This window comes from Thalia democratica, unplaced genomic scaffold (genome assembly GCF_965202585.1).
Source record: "Thalia democratica unplaced genomic scaffold, ktThaDemo2.hap1.1 HAP1_SCAFFOLD_176, whole genome shotgun sequence".
NCBI lineage: Eukaryota > Metazoa > Chordata > Thaliacea > Salpida > Salpidae > Thalia > Thalia democratica.
In genome coordinates, this window is record NW_028139309.1 from 86459 (window position 1) to 106001 (window position 19543).

The 19543-nt window shown below is 24.5% G+C and overlaps 1 protein-coding gene across 1 annotated transcript; it reads left to right on the plus strand.

Moving 5' to 3' along the window:
- The first annotated feature begins 211 nt into the window (after positions 1 to 211).
- LOC145845872 (carboxy-terminal kinesin 2-like) lies at positions 212 to 19100 on the plus strand. Its single transcript, XM_082952888.1, has 14 exons — positions 212 to 291; positions 560 to 791; positions 1522 to 1611; positions 1722 to 1778; positions 2194 to 2310; positions 3081 to 3238; positions 9327 to 9455; positions 10170 to 10286; positions 10885 to 11032; positions 12787 to 12893; positions 16288 to 16470; positions 18003 to 18141; positions 18668 to 18807; positions 18894 to 19100. The coding sequence occupies exons 1-14, from the start codon at positions 238 to 240 to the stop codon at positions 19089 to 19091; spliced, it is 1869 nt and encodes a 622-aa protein (XP_082809014.1). The 5' UTR covers positions 212 to 237; the 3' UTR covers positions 19092 to 19100.
- Positions 19101 to 19543: the final 443 nt, after the last annotated feature.

Below are 19543 nucleotides of genomic sequence, written 5' to 3' on the forward strand. Positions count from 1 at the left end.
TTAGAACTTGACTTTTTAAAATTTTGAAAAATAAAAAAAGTCTATTTCTAAGAATTTCCAAAATCAGGATGACTCAGGACATTTAAGGTCACTCAAAACAGTTTTTTTTTAACTTAAAAGGTGGCAACCCTGATTCTTTAAGATATACGTGTAACACTCCATAAGGATTTTTTTTTAAGGAACTGAAGAGAACACTTTAGTATAGGTTGATGAATTTGTAATTTTTGATAAATAAAAATGGAAAAGAAGAAAAGAGAAATTCCTACCTTTACTTCACGTTTACCTATCAAAGTAAGTCATTATGATTTAATAAAGTACTTTGATGCGTTAAAACTGTTTCAATTATGCATTAGATTGATCTAATACTTTATCTTTTTAGTATTTTAAGTCTAATTAAGAAAAATACTAAATATATATAAATATTTAATTTTACTTTATTTATTGCAAATAATTGATATACATTATGTATTAAGCTTGTTTAAAGTCAACTTGTGGAATACTGTTTTAGCGTATCAGAAGTTTTATTATTGTTAAAAGTTTTTATCTTTTGACTTTCTAGAGAGAATTTGCTGAAAAGAATGAAAATTTAGCTGAATCTGCATCATTAAAAAGGGTGAGGTTAGCTCCTGATGGTGCATCTCCTTCTCCAAGACCAGCCGCCAGATTTAAAGTTAAAGATAAATCAGCATTAATGTCCATGTCTCCAAAAAATCCTAGAATAGCCCAGCTGAAGAAAAAGGCCCGAAGGAGTGTTCACAAAGCTCAAATGATTAAAAGTCAGAAAAATACAGGTATTTTCGATTCAAATTGAATTTTGATAGAGAATAAAAACTCTAAGCTGCAGTTAAAAGCTTTTTTTTATCTTAACAGTAAGTTATAAAGTTTTATAGTATAAATTATCTAAAGTACATGAAATTGGTTTATCTAATACTTACAATATTTTTCAACTAAAGAGTTACTATTCATAGGGTTGCCAAAGAACCTGGTATTTGTCAATTTAAGCAGAAAAAACCTGGAAAAACCTATAGTTTGAGAATTTTTGAAAAACCTGGAATTTAAAACAGTTTTAACATGTAAAGTAAAAAAAAAAATTATAAGGTACCAAAAATATATCATATATAAACAATAAATTTTTTTGGATCATTTAGAATTTTATTTATTATTAAACACATATAAAGTAGCATGCATTACTGTATATTTTTAATATTTTTATACTATTTATTACAGTTTTTTACCAAAAACTTAATTTCATACTAAAAAACTTGTATTTAAACATTTTTGGTAACCCTGTATATCTTAACTTTATATTTTAAAGTAATAAAGAGTTTTAAGTCAAAATCAAAAATTTTATTCTGTAATTATTCTGCCTACAAAATATTTTACATAGTTTAAAGTGATTCTTATTATAGTCTTTAGAATTTTTATTGATAATATTATAACAAATTCAAATACTAAACTTGTCAATTGAGTGTTTAACAATGTCTTGTAATTGATATATTCACCAACGATTTATTGTTTTAGGAATGTCATCCATTGCAAAAAAGTCTATAAAAAAGCCATTACCTATTGTTAACGATTCTAGAAGACACACAGTTGCAACTATGGCCAAATGTTTGTTTTTTAATTTAACATTTTTTGTTTTCATTTTTTGAAGATTATATTAAAAACAAAGCATTTTTAAAATGTATTTACTATGAGATAATTATGTATATATTCTGCAGCTAATCAATCAAAGCTCTCAAGAAATACCTTAACTTCTAGGAGTAGACTCATGCCAAGTAAAACATTTTTATGTTTAAAGCTAATTGTAACAATGCGAGAAGTATCAAAATAAAGCAGGGCAACCAAAAGCTGTTTTTACTAAACCAAACCTAATCTAAAATTATCTAGTTATAAAGTTGTAAAAAACCTTGTATTTTAATATTTATTTTTGTAACTTGTTAGTATTTTTACCTTCAACTCCAGTTTTTTTTAAAGTGAAATTTGTCAGTTCAAGTATTTTTTTGTAAACCTACAAGTTTCGTTTTTATTAAATAATAAATTCAGTCTAATTTTTAGTGATCCATGTTTCTTTTTGCTACAAAGAATGATTACTCTGTATTTGTAGCATATAAAACTGTTTAAATGTTTAAACATGCTTTTTACTATTAGATAAGTATAATTAGGATGATAATGAGTATTATTACTAAACAGAAAAGCCGATACAAAATCGTGGACATGCTGCATCTATGAGGCTTGCTAACCCCAAAGTAGCAAGGAGTAAAAATTTAATCCCAGCTTCAAAAGAAACAAAAAATGTAGTTGAACCAGGTTTGAAAAACTAATTCACGAATAATATATAGTTCATTACAGATAAGATTTATTAAATTTTATACATATTAGTTTTGCTTTAAAAATTCAATAAGTTAAGTAAGAAAAATTGTTTCAAAACTTTTTAGTTATTTTTGTTATTATTTAACTTTTTAAGGCTTAAAAACTTTGAAGTTGTTTTTATATTCAAAATAAAATTAGGTAATAGACAGGGTTGCCTTTTACCTGGAAAAACCTTGAATTTGACAATTTAGGCAAAAAAACCTGGAATTTAAGAAATATTGAAAAAAACTTGGAAAAACCTGGAATTTTAACATGTTCAAAAAATCTATCATATAAATAAAAGAAATTTGTCATCATCAAAAAAATTTTTTATTAAAAAACATAATAAAAGTAGCTTTACGGTATCTTTTCAATGTTTTTATACTATTTAACACAGTTTCTTACCTTAAACTTGACTTTGAACTAAAAATTGTCCCAAAAATGTGTACTTTTAAAAACCTGTAAGAAATTTGGAAAACCTGGAAAAATTTTTGAATAAACGAGTGGCAACTCTGAATAGAGAAACATAGCATTTCAGATCAGTATATTTGAAATCAATTCCTAAAATATTTACTTTTTGAGTCTTTTGATAGTGTAACTCTTGCAATTTTATTTGTAAAAATTTGTCAATTGTATTGACTAAATTATATCTCATATATATATTGTGTTAGTATTACATAGTATGTAGTTTGTTTATATTTAATTGTTAGATAAAAAACTTTATTCAGATGCAGCAACAGAGAAAGCTGGTAATTCTATTCAGCCACCCAAACGGCCGAAACGTAAAGCTTGGGATTTAAAAGGCAAGCTGCAAGATGCACAAGATGATTGTGTCTTTTATAAGTCAGCTATAGCTGAACAACAACAAGAGTTAGAGAAGTATTCTGTAAGTTTTTATTTTCAATAATTTAGCTTTACTTAGCATTTTGTTTTTACTGACTTGTTTAATAAAAATACTTTTACCAAATATTATAGAAATACTTTTAAAAATATTCAAATATTTTCACTGGTCTACTTAAATTATTTTACTAAGTTTCAAATTTAGTTTTGCTAAGTTCTGAATAAAAACAATCAATTATTTAACTTGTTAGGCACTATAATGCATAGCACGACTATCAATAAGAGTAAATGTGTCGTTTGCGACCAAGTTTTGTCCTCATTATGACTCATCAGGCAGACGAATCAGTGTTTTAGTCAAACCAAACTTGTTGAACACATTAACAATGAAGCATTTGTTTGTGTATGGAGTTAAAAATTTTAACTGTACACTACATTATAGTTAATGTCTGTCTAATGAGAGCAAAGCCAGGTTGCAAAATGTTACATGGGCTATTATTGACGGTTGTGCGGTGCAGTCTAGTGCTCATTGAGTGATGAAAAAAACGTTAGGAGTTATTTGCTAAAGATAGTTGAAATATTGCTACTAGTATTTGACTTAACATTAGTTTCACATTTGATACTTTTTAGAAAAAGTTCTATGTGTTTCATTGTGTCTCACCATATCATATAATGTTTGAAACATATTTAAAAACTATTTTTATAATGTTTGAGTTTTACTAACTTGTTATTTGTAAAACAAAATAATTTAAAAATCTTCAATAAGTTAACTTTATATAAATTTTTAAATAAGTTATTGATATGTTTTGCTGAGAACAAAGTTTGTGTTGTAAGATGAAAATAAAACTACAATATTTTTTGTTGTATGGATATAGTATCAGCTTTTTATATATGTTAATTTATACACAGAGTATAAAAGAAGAAGTGCAGCAGCTTGAAGACAATCTCAGTAGATCTAACAGTGAAAACGAAGTATCAAAAAGTAAAATCATGAACTTAACAAGGTCTGTAGGTTGTTCTGTTTCAATAGTTAGAAACAAATAAAGTTATATCACAAAAACTAAATTGTAATTATAACAGGGTTCGTGCGCGTCAGGCTAAATCAGTTTTTTTGAAAAAAGTTGGAAAACGTCAGGCTAAATCAGTTTTTTTATTTAAAAATTTGAGAATCTCAGTTTTTATCAGTTCAAATGCTTAATAATTTTTGATTAAAAAAATTGAAAAATCTTTTTAAGATTAAATTGAGATGTGAATTTATTTCTAAATAAAGATTCAGTTATTAAATTCAAAATCAGTCAGTATTTGTAAAAATAAATGCTTAAAAGCTTTTGTTGAGTCTCTGAAAAATTTTTAAGAACATTCAATATTTGTTTTGAGTAGATTATATACGTCATAATTATGAAAATTCACAAAAAAATACAGTTTAAACATCACAGTTTAGTTCAACAACTTAGCTATTTGTTTGAATTTGTTTACATCAGCTATGTTTTTCAAAGCTTAGTTGGTTAAACTGTTTTAATTTCTAATTTAAAGGCTTTATACCAAATACTTTTTAGCTTAAAACTCTTAGCAGTTTATTCATATATTTTACGGTTTGTTTAAAGTTATCAGAGATATTCACAACACTAAAACTTAGCTTTAAGATATAAGCACTAAGTTTTGTGGGAGTACAAATTTTAGGTACAATTCATATTTCTATACAAGAACAAAGTATTTAAGGTTTTTTTTTTAGTTTAAGTGTAAGCTTTTTAAATCTGATATGACATCAACAATCACTATATTAATTTAAAGTTTAGGATTTACAATTATGTATCAACTTTAAGTACTAGCCAAAATACTATAAAAAATAATTTTTTACTTATTTTTAATACTCTTGTAAGCATTTCATTTTAGATTTTAATAAAACACGACAATGCACGTTGTTTTATTATAAGTCTTCTGTTTATAATGTTTTTACTTAGTGCTTAACTAAATTAAAAATTGTGTTAAGTAATACATATTAAATTTTTACACTAGTAATAGACTAGATATAAAACGTATTTTAAAACTTGTTATGTTAAGGGGATGGGGGTCAATCACCTTTTTCACAATTTAGTCTTATTTTATTGAGTTGTAACTAAGCTATGAGTTGCTTTCAGCAGATTTTTAAAGCTCAAAATATTTTTGAGATAAAGCTAGTTGAAGTCGGAGACTACAATAGTACTAATCAAGACCCCCCAATACCTAAAATGACTTCTAAAGGGGATTTCTTTTACTTTGAAAAAATTTCAGGCTAAATTGGTCTCAGTCAGGCTAAATGAAAAAAATTTCGCGCACGAACCCTGTTATAAAGACTATAATAGTTAATAATATAGTTGCTTTGAGATTTTGTTGAAGGTCATGCTACCACTTGAAAGATATTTTTAAATTTTAAATTAACTAAATATAACTATATGTTATTCACCCTAATTACAATTTATGCATGTGCTTTTTTAATTCTTTATCTTTGTACTGTTTAAAACTAACTATATTTGGAACATCGATAAGGTAGCACTAAATTACAATAATGAGTGTGATAAAAAAAAAAGTTAATTTTTATAAAACAAATTTAGTAAAAGGAACAAAATCAAGAACAAAAGACAAGTAGTTCAAATGTAATACAATTATTTATCAAGAAAATATAATTACTTTAAAGTGAAATCAACCATATTTTAGTAACTATTTCAGATAACAGCTATTAATAAACCTAAAAAAGATAATATTTTTCCTAGAATTATAAAGTGTGCATTTCTTTCAAGGTACGCACTTTTGCCTGGGTTTAAGGTGCGTACTTTATCACTGTCCCTACTGTAGTAATTTTTGTTATATTTCTGTTAATAAGTAAAAAAAGCTAATTTTGTTAGTTTATTTTTAACTAACAAAAAGACATTCTTCATTATTCTAAATTATTTTTAATATTTTGCACTATTAGATTTATTAAACCAGTTTTACAGTTTAGATTTTAGCAGTAAAATAAATAAAAACATATGAAATAATGTTTTGTTTAAACACAAAGTGATTTATGTATGGAGATTATTAGCAAAGCAGAATAAGTTTCCAAACTACATGAGACTAAGTACTTTAGCCCAATAAACTATTATTTAAATATGAATGTTTAAAAATATTCAAAGAGTTTAAAAACTAGTTTCGAGTCTTTAATTGATTATTTTAAGAAGCTAAGATAACTTAAGATAGTTTTATTGTCTTTAGAATTTAAACAGTAAGACTCTGGGTTAAGGTGTACTATTTTAATATAAAACATACGGAAGCTTAGACAACTAAATAGTGATTTTGCTGTCAATTATATTTGATTATGAAATAAATAAACACAGTGTGTTAGAAAAAACCAGAAAAGAACATGCAGATTACAAAGAAAATGCCGAGTACAAAATCAATAATATAGAAAGAATTCACAAAGATGAAATAGCCAAACAAAAAGTTCAAATAGATCAAATGGTTTGTTAAAATATTATGAAATATTTACATATGAGCTTTTTTAAAAGAACTTTTTATCATTCTACAAACATGCAGCATATAATAGTTTTCTTTTGAAGTATATAAGATAAACAAAAAAAAGAAAAAATATAAGGTCATGGTCATTAGAAGTAAATATAACTATTCATCCGTACTTAAAATATAAGTCTAGAAGTGTTAGCTAACAAGATGATTCGGTTTAGCAAAACTTTATCAATAAATATACTCAATAAACTTTATCATAATACTAATTAAATATTAGTTTCCAATCAATTAAAATACTGACTGTAAGTTTACAAAGCAGTTTATTTTAGTAACATACGAATTTGAGTAACATATTTTAGTATTATAGAGCCAAACCTTTTTAATAATTGTTTACTGTTAATTTTTTAAAGGGATATGTTTTTATAGAAATATATATTTTTAATTTTATTCCATAAAAAATCTATAAAAATAATTTTTTTATTTATGATAATCAAAATTGTTTCAAAACTTGTAAGATGTTAAAAGCATCTGTATTTTTAAAGCTAAATTAAAACATCTAGCTTAGTATATGACAAAACATTTACATATCCACTTTTAGCACTCTTTTTTTCTTCAGATTGATTAGCTGTATTGAAATTGATTTTTGGTTTACATGTGTAATAAATTGTTATTTAAATATGGGTTGAAAATAAATGAAATAAAATTATATGTATTAAAAATCGTGCATAACTAAACATAAATACTTATTTTGGCTCTGCTAGCTAAAATTATTTTATGAGTAAAGGTCAAATTTTATATCATACTAGTAGAATACTTTCAAATAAAAATGATTATGGATTTATTTTCATAGTTTTAATGAATTTACTTTGTAAAGTTTTTTCCACGGCTTGATATTTGTTTGAAGTCATAATTGTGTCTTCTTTTTTGAACTTAAAAGCAGTTTCCTTGGTATTCATTAATAACAATAGAAAATAAAAGTAAGTATAACAGACTTCTTAAATTCAAAACTGATATTTGGTTATAGGTCAATATTTAAAATTCAACCATTACTTTTTTGTTGTAGGAGTATTAGTTAAATAAATTTACATTTATGAAAATAGTATAATTACAATAACTTTTTTTGAAAACCAAGCTTTATACTTTTAAAACTTAACACAAGTATACTTTACTTTTTTTTAAATTTACAGCATTTTTCACTTATAAATCACTCTTACGTATTAGTTTTTCGAGTTTAGTTAAAATATTCACCTCATATATGTTTTGAATTTAGTAAAATTTAGAATAGTTCATTAGTTGCCCTCTCAGTTTTTATGCGCCTGAATTATTAGACAGTTTTTAATGGCAATGATAAATCAATTTTTTGGGTAAAGTTATTATTTTTTATTATTTACTAGCTGGAGTATGAAAAAGTTTTGAAAAAAACTATCAATGAAAAAGAAAATGAAATTTTGAGTCTCGGAACTCAATTAAAACACAAGGATGAAGCCATAAATAAGTTTAAAATTACTAATGACGAAAAAGATGCTGAAATGATACGACTAAAAAGGGATTTTAATAATTTACAAGAGTCAAAAGATAACATGTTTAATGATTTGGTTAGTAAAACTTACTCTTAGGTTTTCTTTTATTCTTTTAGTTTTGGTTATCATTGCCACTTAATTACTAGTATTGATAACAGGTTAACTGAGAAATTTTTGTTTTGAAATATGCTAAACAAAGGTTTATTTTAAAACAAACTATTACACTAAAATACTTAATAACGTTGTTTTTCAATTTATTTATTAAAAAAGCCCTTGTAGGAATACTAATTTTTAAGATGTTTACAATTATAATGGTCAAAGTTTTAAGCAGCTTTAAATATGATAAAATTTAGCATTAAGTATGATAAAATTTACTTCGATTTTCTGTCTTAAACTACTTGTATAGCTATTTATTAAAATTTTCATTAGTTTTTTCGAAGCTTCTAAAAAATTTAAAGAGAGCTGCTAGGTTTATAGATATGAACAATTTATTATTTTCTTAGCTTAATAAAGTTCTCTACGTTTATTTAGCTTTTTTAATAATTTTTTAACTTAAATGCAAAATACTATGGTAATACTTTTAATGACATAAAAAAAAACAATCTTTTTTTTATAAATACAGGGTTTCCATAAAACTTACAATCCTGAAAAGACCTTGAATTCGACAATTTAGGTAAAAAAAACCTGGAACTCGAGAAATTAAAAAAAAAACTAGAAAAACCTTGAATTTCGAAGAAAAATCACTAGTAAACCTGGAATTTTAAATATTTTCTAATTTAAATTTTGGCGAGGTATAACATTTCTTTTTTTCTATCATTTTTCTATCTTTTTTTTTTTATAAAAAACACATTCAAAATAGCTTGACAGTATCTTTTCAATGTTTTTATACTTTTTAGACAACTTTTTTTTTTACATTAAATTTAATTTTATACTGAAAATAAACCAAAAAACTTGTTCTGCAAAAAAAATTAGAAAATATTCACAAAAAGTGAAAAGAGTTTTCAAAAATCTTTTGTTAATCCTGTTACTAAAACGTTTTTGTTTTTTGAAGTGGTTTACAGCTCTTTTCAATCAAGGTGTAATGTTTCCCATCTAGTTTGTGATACTCATTATTTTTTTTTTGTAAATGCGTTTTTTTAGAGTGGTAAACTTGAGGAAAGAGATGCCACCATTGTTTGTAAGGACAATATCATTGAGAAAAAAGATGAAGAACTTAGAAATCTTGAAGAAAAAAGAAGATATTTACTCAATCAAGTTCAAGAATTAAAGGTATACAAGCATATATGTAATTAAAAAAAAAAGTTAAACTGCAAGAGGTCTTTTACAGGATAAGCTTAAACTTTATATAAAAGCAACAAAGATATTAAACTTAAGCAAATATTAAAGAAACATTCCTTTAAAATAAAAATAAGTTTTTACATGTTTAGATTTAGTAATATTGAGAGATAGGTGTGTTTTAAATTAAAAAGTTTTTTTTAAATTAAATAAATATTTTAATTTTTCTTTCAAATTTTAGTCAAGCACTAGCTTAAACGTTTAAAAAAATTGTTTTAAAAGTCTAAAAAACAATATAGTTGTTTAATATATAAATAAAAACAAATTATACCGTAATCTTCCTTTATTCTACCAACATATGTTTCTGTGTGTCAACGAATCAACACACTTCAACTGGGTTGTTAATGGGAAAGATAACGATTTAATATTTAATATTTTGAACAGTTGTTTAAATATAAAGTCTTTTTCTGTTTTGGTTTGTGCCTTTTATAAGAAACCTACTGAACTCAATTGTTCTTGATCCCGTATATCTCAAAAACAAATTAATTTTTGTTAAGTGGTCGATAGTGTCCGATACCTAGTATAAAAATCTACAAAATAAGACCACAAAACAAGATTAACACTAAAAAGAAGCTTAAAGTTTAAATTTTCATCTTTAGTTTTTGTGAATTTAACAGTTGTTACAAAATAATTTTAAATTCTGAACAGGGCAATATAAGAGTTTACTGTCGAACAAGACCTATGTTGCCAAATGAAGACAAAGAAAATACGGGAATGGATCATATTGATCATGATAAAGATGAAAAGAGCCTGAAGATATTTCAGGTTTTATAAGTTACAATTTTTATTTAGAACACTATGACAACAGTTTTTTTTTACTGGAAAATATTTATTAAAGTTATATATAAAATAGAATATTACTGATATGATTTTTATATGAAGACTAATAATTCTTATTAAAAATTATTCTATAAGTTTTTCAATAAATGTGCATATTTATGATTAAATTACAACTTCTGTAAACAATACATTATTTAATTTACATAATTTATAACTATAGATTTAAACATGGTTTTGTCTTGATTAGTGTAACATGTCTTAACAATTTTTAAGAAACTAACATAAAAGTTTCAATAACGATGTTTTACTAAATCTGTATTTAAATTTCAAAAATAAATAGTTAAAGTATCAGAAAAAAATACTAATAAAGGTAATAAGTGTTTTAGCAATTAATCAAATAAATATAATCATGGCCATATTTTTTGCACAATTTTAAAATGTCCACATAAAATAAAACTTTTAGAACAAGTACTTTAAAACATGGCGTTTATTATAGATGACAAAAAATTACCAAACATGTAAAAAAAAAATTCTAAGTAGAATCTTTTAAGTCTATACATTAATAATATGTTTATTTTAACAGAACAACAAAACTTTTCCATTCGAGTTTGATCGAGTTTTTGATACGAAGTCCACTCAAGAACAAATATTCGATGATGTGTCTCAACTGATTCAGTCGGCGCTTGACGGATACAATGTCTGCATATTTGCATACGGTCAAACCGGAGCTGGTCAGTTGATTATCACTTTTTTCAAAGTAGTCTATTTTACTTTCAGTATGCACTATTTTCTACTTTTATTGTAAAATTTTTCTTTGATAGATATGATTTTATATTTCGCTTCTGTAAAGTTTATGATCTAAAGTTTTATTTACATTTGTTAATCTAATTTACAAAAATAAAGTACAATAGACTACCGCTTAAGTACGCAAATTGAACCTGACCAAAAAGTGCGTACTTAGCACGGGTAGTGCGTACTTTTTGATGACTTAGTATAATATGAAATTTAGTTGTTTGTTTTCTTTCTTACAACTAGCCACCAAATAATTAAGCCAAATAAACAAGTCTTTTTATTTTAAAAAACATTCAATACATAATTCTAATCTGCTAAATTTTTTAATAGATTTTAAAATATTTTATTTTTTCTGTAAAAAGTTTTTACATAATTGATACATACATTAAAATAGAAAGTCAATGTCAGTCAATGATATAAAAAAGAATTTTAAGCCATATTTTCCATATTTTGTTTTGTTAGAGGAAAAGTACCAAACTACATTGTGTTTACCAAAAATTTTCAAAACATCAATGTGTGTACATTTAAATTAAATTGTGACTTAACTATGTTGTATTTGTAGGTTTTTTTAACTTGGTCATCTAGATTTATTTATTTCATAGCATTACAGCTCAAATGTGATTATTTTTTTCACTTTTTTGCAACCTCTACATAAATATGTGAAAATCTGTGAAAGCAATTCTTTAGGTTATTTGTTTATTTAAATTTGATTTAAATATACAAAAAATTTATAAGAAATATACAAAAAACTTGAAAATATTTTTTGTCTTTCTGGATAAGTGCGTACTTAAGGCGGGATGCGTACCAAAAAAGTGCGTACTTAAGCGGTAGTCTACTGTATTAAAAAAATCTAAACAAGGTTGTTGTGAGTAGAGTTGATATATATGTTTTTTTGTTGAACTTTTACATAATTTATATAATTTTGTTGAGTTTTAACTAAGCAGCAAGTTGATTTTTACATATATTTAATATTTAAACTAATCTTTGAGGTATAGTCAGTTAAAGTCAGATAGTACAATTGTTTCCTTATGAGAGGACAAACTAAAACAATGAATAAATAATAATCATCAAAAATATATTTCCACCTAACAATTTTTGCGATAAAAATTTAAAACTTCAAGTTGTTTTATTTGCAATATTTAGAAAAATCTGTCGTAAGGAATTGTTTTTTTACTAACTCTTTTTTTAATAAACAAAAAATCTTTGGTTTTTGATTATAAGATTTGTATTTTAACCATATAAAAATTTTTTACTAGGGATTTTTCTAAATTTTTCAAGAAACCTTTCCTGAAAGTTTAAGGTATTTTTCTCAAAAAAAAAAACTGGAGATATATTTTTAATAATTTTTAAATATTGAACGTTTTTCTTGTTTTGGATCCTTGAAATTTAGAGGTGCTTTTGTTTAAGAAAAATTTATTAGTGATTTTAATTAAATAATAATAGTAATATTACACTACTCTTGTGCTACATTGTTCTGTAACTCTTCCCCACAATGACTAAAATTTGTTTTGTATGACTAAAATTTATTTTGTATGACCAAAATTTATTTTGTATTTATGAACTAAAATGTTTTATCTCATTGAACTTTTAAGTTCTAATTTTCTTTTATGATATATGTTAAAACATTTATGTTAAGTTATTTTGTAGTTTAAAAAAAAGCAGAAGAATTACATAATGATTAATTATTTGGTAGGAAAAACTTACACCATGGAAGGGTGTGAAGATAACCTTGGTATTATACCAAGAGCAATGGAACTTATTTTTGAAAAATGTGAAAATAACAAAAAGTTTGGCTGGACTGTAAGTTAACAGTAAATTTATTTCTGTTTTTAAAGGTGTTAAAGTATGCTCTATAAAAGTATTTTTAAGCTATAAAAAACTCTCATTAAACAAAATTTGTTTAAAACAATTTACTTGAATGTGTCATATGAATGTACTGTAATATTCGTATATAAAGGTATGCTAAACCTAAGAAAGTTGAAAAAAAACTGTAACAGTGTTGACCTAACTAAGTATATTACTATTTTTTGTTTAAATAGTAAATTTAATGAAACCCTAAACCAATTTTATAACATGTTTACCTGATGCAGAATTAGCACTTATAATTTTGATCAATTTTATACTAAATAGTTAATTTGATAAATTTATTTTCAAATATCAGCTAAAATAATGTCTGTTTAAGATTTTAGAAAAAAAAAAAAGAACTCACTTAGCACAAACATCCTTTATATTTAGGAGCAGCTTGACACATTTTTTTTAATGCATTATAGTAACATACTAAAAACATTTTTTTTTGTATTTTTAAAACAAACTACTATATACCATTTCTATATTAAACAAAAAATGTATTATAAGACAAAATCATATTTTATACTTAAAAAAAAGATTTTATTTTATTTCAAGTTTTATTTTGATAGTTGTGAAGCTTCTGTGTTAGACTAGTTTAAATTTACACTAGAAAAAAGGGTAGTTAAATTTGTATAGAAGATATTTTTTGATAAATAAAAGAAAAAAATGCAACCTTTAAGTATACTCTGTAAAAAAAGTAACGTAGATAGTAGATTTATATTTTGTTATTGATTACATTGCTTTCATAAAAAATCTTGTATTTAAGGATTAAATATTTAGAAGAGCTATATATATATATATAAATAGAATTAAGTTATTTAACTTGATAAATCAAATCTTTCACACTGAACCTACCTTAAGGACTAAAAGGTTTATTTCAAGATGTAAAACTCGAGTCCTTTAAGTTTTACATCTTGCAATAAACCTTTATATATATATATATTTATTTATTTATTTATTTAATTATATAAAAACTATAATTCAAACAGCTGTTTCACACATTGAAATGTAAAATTTCATGTGATCTTCAGTGAGTTGTAGTTTATTATAATAGTGAACAGAAATTTCGATTTTAGAATTTTTTATAGTAATTATGACGTAATAATGGTACAGTTTATTGTACGATTAGTTGAATTTGAAATACGCTGTAAATGTTATTCTATGCTTTTTAGGAAAGTTTAAAAAAGGTTATTTTGGAAAAATGTTTTAAGCTATTAGAAAATTTTTTTAGGCTGTTGGGAAAAATGTTATATATATATAATAAGTAGTATATATATATATATATATAAGATGTAACGTTAAAAGGCGTTTAAATCCTGGAGATCCTGATAAGCTAAGCTTATCGGAATAAATACCACAGATGTTCTTGTGCTAAAACTTTATTTCAACTAACGGCGTTTCACTGCTCTCAAATAAATTTAAGAACAGATCTACGGAGTCTCAAAAAGCTCTAAGAATCTATTCTTATATTCTTTTAAATATATATACTAAAATACATATATACTAAAAGTGTCCTATTCCTGCATGCCAAACATGAAACAACTTATAATGGCACACAATCGAAAGATGTTAGACACGCAGGACAAAGAGAGGCAAATGTGTGACTGCAAAAAACAAGAATGCCCGGTAAATGGAAGTTGCCTAATGGAAAATATTATATATAAAGCGACAGTCATAACTGAAAATCAGACTAAGTTTTATGTCGGCTCGACTGGACTATCGTTCAAGAATCGCTACACAAAGCACAAGTACAGCTTCAAACACGAAAAACATAAAAATGCGACAACATTATCGCAGTACATTTGGAAACTAAAAAATTACAAGGTCAATTTTAAAATTCAGCGGGAAATATTAACAAGAACGAAAAATAAGTATAATTTAAAAAACGGATGTAAATTGTGCAACGCGGAAAAAATCGAAATTTTAAAAGTTAAAAAATCTGAATCTCTAAACAAAAGAAACGAATTACAAACTGGCTGCATACATTATAGAAAACAATTTATCTAAAAACTCTGTTAATAATTTTGTCAAAAATTAACTATCTATTCTATTATTACGTAATACCTAATTTTGTATAATTTTATTGCTGTACTTACAAGTTTGTTTTTCATTGAATAAAACTTGGCTGAAGACGCGTATTAAACGCAGAAACAGCTGTCCCAAGCAAAAGTTTATTTTGTGTATTTTAGTTCTATGTATATACATATATATATATATAAGTATTCATTGTTAATAAAACACTACGGTTTCTTTGTTATAATTTATTATTAAACCTATTAAGTAGGATAGTTCATCAGTTAGTTTATTAATTTTTTCATAAGACATAAGTCAAAAGCACATAAATTAAACTAAAACGTTAAGCATTGCCACGTTATTTAATTAAACAGTTCAGCAAAAGAAACAATAAACTTACATTAATGTTTAAGATTATTTAGAATAACATTTAGAACTATGTTGTCAATTACCTAAAAGTTGTTTTCGTTTATTTTAAGCTAAATTTGGGTTTAATTCTTTGTAGAAAGCCTCTCTATTTTCACATTTACTTAGCATTAGATTTTTTGAATTTTACAGTTATAAATTAGTACTTTTTTTTTGTTTTTAAAGCCTAGGCTACGAGGTACATTTATTTTTTATTTTGGAAGTTACCGTTTTTAATTTAAAATGGTTTAAGTGTATTTAATTGGCTGGGTATTATTTCATTTATTTAATGGTGTTAGTTTTAAATCCTCAATATGTCAATATAATTAACTAATCTAATTAAAGGCTTTGTAAACCATTAAAATGACTGTGGAATTATCTTTGTATTTTAATTTTGTATTTGGTTTGACGTAAAAATTAAATACCATGTCAATTTTCAGATTAAATAAAAAGTAAAGTTTATCTTTGTTTTTTACATTTTGCTTAAATATTTAATTTGTTTCTAATCACTACTTTTTAATAAAAAACAAAAGTTAAATTTTCAATTTAGCTTGCCTAAAAAGTATGAAACTCATGCACCGATAGTTTATTTATTTCTTATTTTGAATAATAAAGTTCAGCTTAGAGCTAGCTAAATAGTTTTAATTTCTAAAAGCAAAAAAAAAAGCTTTTTTAGGTCAAAAATCAGTACTTATAGAATTTAAAACAATTTAATTTTTTATTTTTTAACCTAGATACCAAATAAAGAACTCAATAAATTGGTTTCAGTTATTAGTTTCAAGGAAAGTAAGGTATTTACAATTTTAAAAACCTTAATTTAAAAAATTAAGCTTTAATTTTTTATTTCTATTTAAAGATGATTTAACAAAGTTATTTTAAATTGGTCTCTAAGTTCAATTAAAATAAGTTTCTGGATATTTTTCCTTAGTATGAGCTTGGTATGGAGCAAGTGCAAATATACATGGAAACTCTTCTCGATATGCTTCCAAACGAAAACAAAGAAAATGAAAAATTAGAAATTAAAACCGTTTCGAGTTCAAATAAAAGTGGAGATCCAAGTAAAATCTGGGTTAAAAATTTGAGCCGACATAAAGTTGAAAATTACCATGATGTTAGTTTCACCATATTCTTTTTTTTTTAATCTAAAAACATCAATTGTTTTAAAATACTGCTTATAAAAAAATCTAAAATGTTATTCTTTTGCCTAAAAATATTTGACAACAATTGTTTTTAGGTAACTTAGTTAAAATTTGTAAAGTTTAATTACAGTTATTTTAAAACATAAACAGTGTTTTATTATTACAATTGTTCAGATAGTTTGAATCAGCGGTTCTTAACCTTTTTTTCGTTTTTTATTCCTTTGGAAAATTATTACCAAATTTACGCCTTTTTGGATAGTAATTACTAAATTTACTCCAAGTATACAAAACAGTGTTTAATATGAGGAAAAATACTAGGTTTTTGAGCTTTAAAGATATTAAATATAAAGAAATATTAAAGTTTAAAGAGTTTATTTAACTTAAATAAAATTACAGTTATATTAGCTTATAAATTAAAGAAACAATTGAAAACCATTGATATACATAACTTGTAATAAAGAAAATTTACCCCTAAAGCCCCATAGGTAATTTACCGCAGATTAAGAATCGCTGGTTTGAATCAAATCAGGGTCGCCACACACCAGGGCTACCCTGAATAACTCGACTAGATTGAAATTTTTTCTGTTTATTGAAAAAATCAGTACTGTTTTAACTTTCTTTTGAAAAGTTTAATCTAGTTTGTTTTTTTTTCTAAATTCCTAGCTAGTTTTTATGACTTTAAAATAAACAAAAAAAAATTTTTTATTTAGTTTTATTTTATTTATTATGTCAATTTTTTAGTATTCGAGCATGATTAACAGTACTTTTTAAAGGGTTGCCAAAAAACCTGGAAAAACCTAGAATTTTAAACAATTTTTACATGTAAAGTAATTAAATTTCGCAAACACAAAAATTATCTACCATATAGATTAAAAGAAATTATCATTTTTTAATTAAAAAAACATTTAAGTAGTTTAAAGTATCTTTTCAATGTTATTATACTATTTCAGTCAGTTTTTTACCTTAAACTTAATTTTATATTAAAAATAGACGCAAAAAATTATACTTTTGAAAACCTAAAAGAAATATCTCAAAATCTTTTGGCAACCCTGTTTTAGCTTTTGGCTTTTTATACTTTTTTTTTTCAATTTTTATAAACCCACTTTGATTTAGGCTAGTTTTTTGTCACTCAAGCTTAATTTTTTGCCTCCAAAAATTGAATCCCTGTAAAATGTAGTTATTTTAGTACTTACGAAAAAAAAACAATAAATAAATAATGTTTCCTATAATTTTTGTACAATTATTCTGTTTTAGATGTTTTTGCCTACCCGAAGAACCTTTTGAAAATTTAAAAGCTACTCTATTAAATAATTACAATATAAAAGTAAAAAAACTCAATAACTGTTTATTATTACAATGATTTTTAGTATGGTAGTAAAATGTACAGCAAGATAAAACTACATAGAATAATATTATGTTTTTAGCTCCTTTGGTAGGTACTCTGTTAGTAATTATACTCAAATTTTACATAATTTGTTATATAAATTTCTAAACTCTATTTTAGGTGATGCGACTTTTAAGACATTCAAGAAAAGCTCGGAAAACATCAGCAACAAAAATGAATGACTTTTCTTCGAGAAGTCATTCTGTGTTTATTATGAACATAAAGGCCTTTAACAGCATAACTGGTGTTACATTAGAATGTTAGTTCCTTAAAATAACTGAAAAAAGTTCTTTTTTCCAAGTTTCATATAATTCTTAAACTTAATAAAATTGTATTTTTTTATAAAGTATGCAAAAAAATTTTGAACGTCAAATAAGTCGATTTTTAAAAATTTTTCAGATTAAGGTTTTAATAAATTTTAAAAAGTTAAGAACAACTTTATATGTTTATTTTTTGTTTTAAATACTTGTGGTAGAAGGCTTTTTTTATATGTCCTCTTGTTTACTTTTAATTTATTTACTTATATAATGTATATTTATTATAGATGTTCTAGAAACTTAAACTTTTGAATGCTGGCGTGTAGAACACTTGTTTTTTGACATATTGAAATTAGAAGAATAACCACTTACATTATTTTAAGATATTTCTAAAACTACTGAGTAGAAAGTTTTTATGCGTTCTAAATGCATATTTTTAATAAAAACTTTTTATTTTATCAAATTAAACTAAAATTGTGTTAAAGAATTGTTGCATGAACGCGTATTTAAAAATATCTAATTTAACAGCTGCATTAAACCTGATTGATTTGGCGGGAAGTGAAAAAGTGGCTGACACTGGCAGTCAGGGACAACAATTAAAAGAAGCGAAGAAAATCAATTCCAGCTTAAGTTCCCTATCAAATGTTATAACGTCTCTTTCAAACAAGGTTTCTATAGTTTTCTATGATTTATGATCAGTTTGCATGGAGATTAGAAGTTTTATATTGATTTTATTTCTTTTTTTTTTTTGCAGTCTCAACACGTCCCATATAGAAACTCCAAATTGACATTTTTGTTACGCGACTCGCTCGGAGGAAATTCGAAAACCCTTATGTTTATAAACATAAACCCGAACAAGAAAAATGTTAACGAGTCAATAAATACGTTAAGATTTGCTACCACAGTAAATAATTGTAACATTGGAACGGCAAGGAAAGTAATAAAGTCTTAATTTTTTTAATCCCTATTTTTTTCATAAATAAATATCTAAAGCTTGAATTTTTACTTGAATTGTTTTCTATAAATATAATTTTGTTGTTTAAATTGGTATTGAATGCTATTGAAACTTTCAAAAATAATTTTTTTTTTATTATTAAAGTTTTCTTTAATTTTTTCAATAGTTTCCAAATTACTTTAGTACGCCATATAAAACTTATCACAAACTTTATATTACTTGCTTATATATTTAGTGTGCATGAAATAAAACAGCTTCGTGTTTTTAAATACATTTTAATGAACTAAAATACTGTAAAAAAATGTATCAATGATTAATACTATCACAAAAAAATAGTTATTTAATGTGAATTCTTTGTAACGAATATTCTTTCATATTTAGCCAATTTTACTTAGTTGTTCATTTTTAATTTAATAATACACAAAGTTACTACTCGTGTTACGCTTGAA

What these genes read in the sequence shown, in the direction of transcription:
- LOC145845872 (XM_082952888.1), top strand. Translation starts at nt 238, where the DNA reads ATGGAAAAGAAGAAAAGAGAAATTCCTACCTTTACTTCACGTTTACCT. An exon ending in CTTCACGTTTACCTATCAAA is followed by an intron (nt 292 to 559) that starts GTAAGTCATTAT and finishes TTGACTTTCTAG; the next exon opens with AGAGAATTTGCTGAAAAGAA. An exon ending in ACAAAAAGTTTGGCTGGACT is followed by an intron (nt 12,894 to 16,287) that starts GTAAGTTAACAG and finishes ATTTTTCCTTAG; the next exon opens with TATGAGCTTGGTATGGAGCA.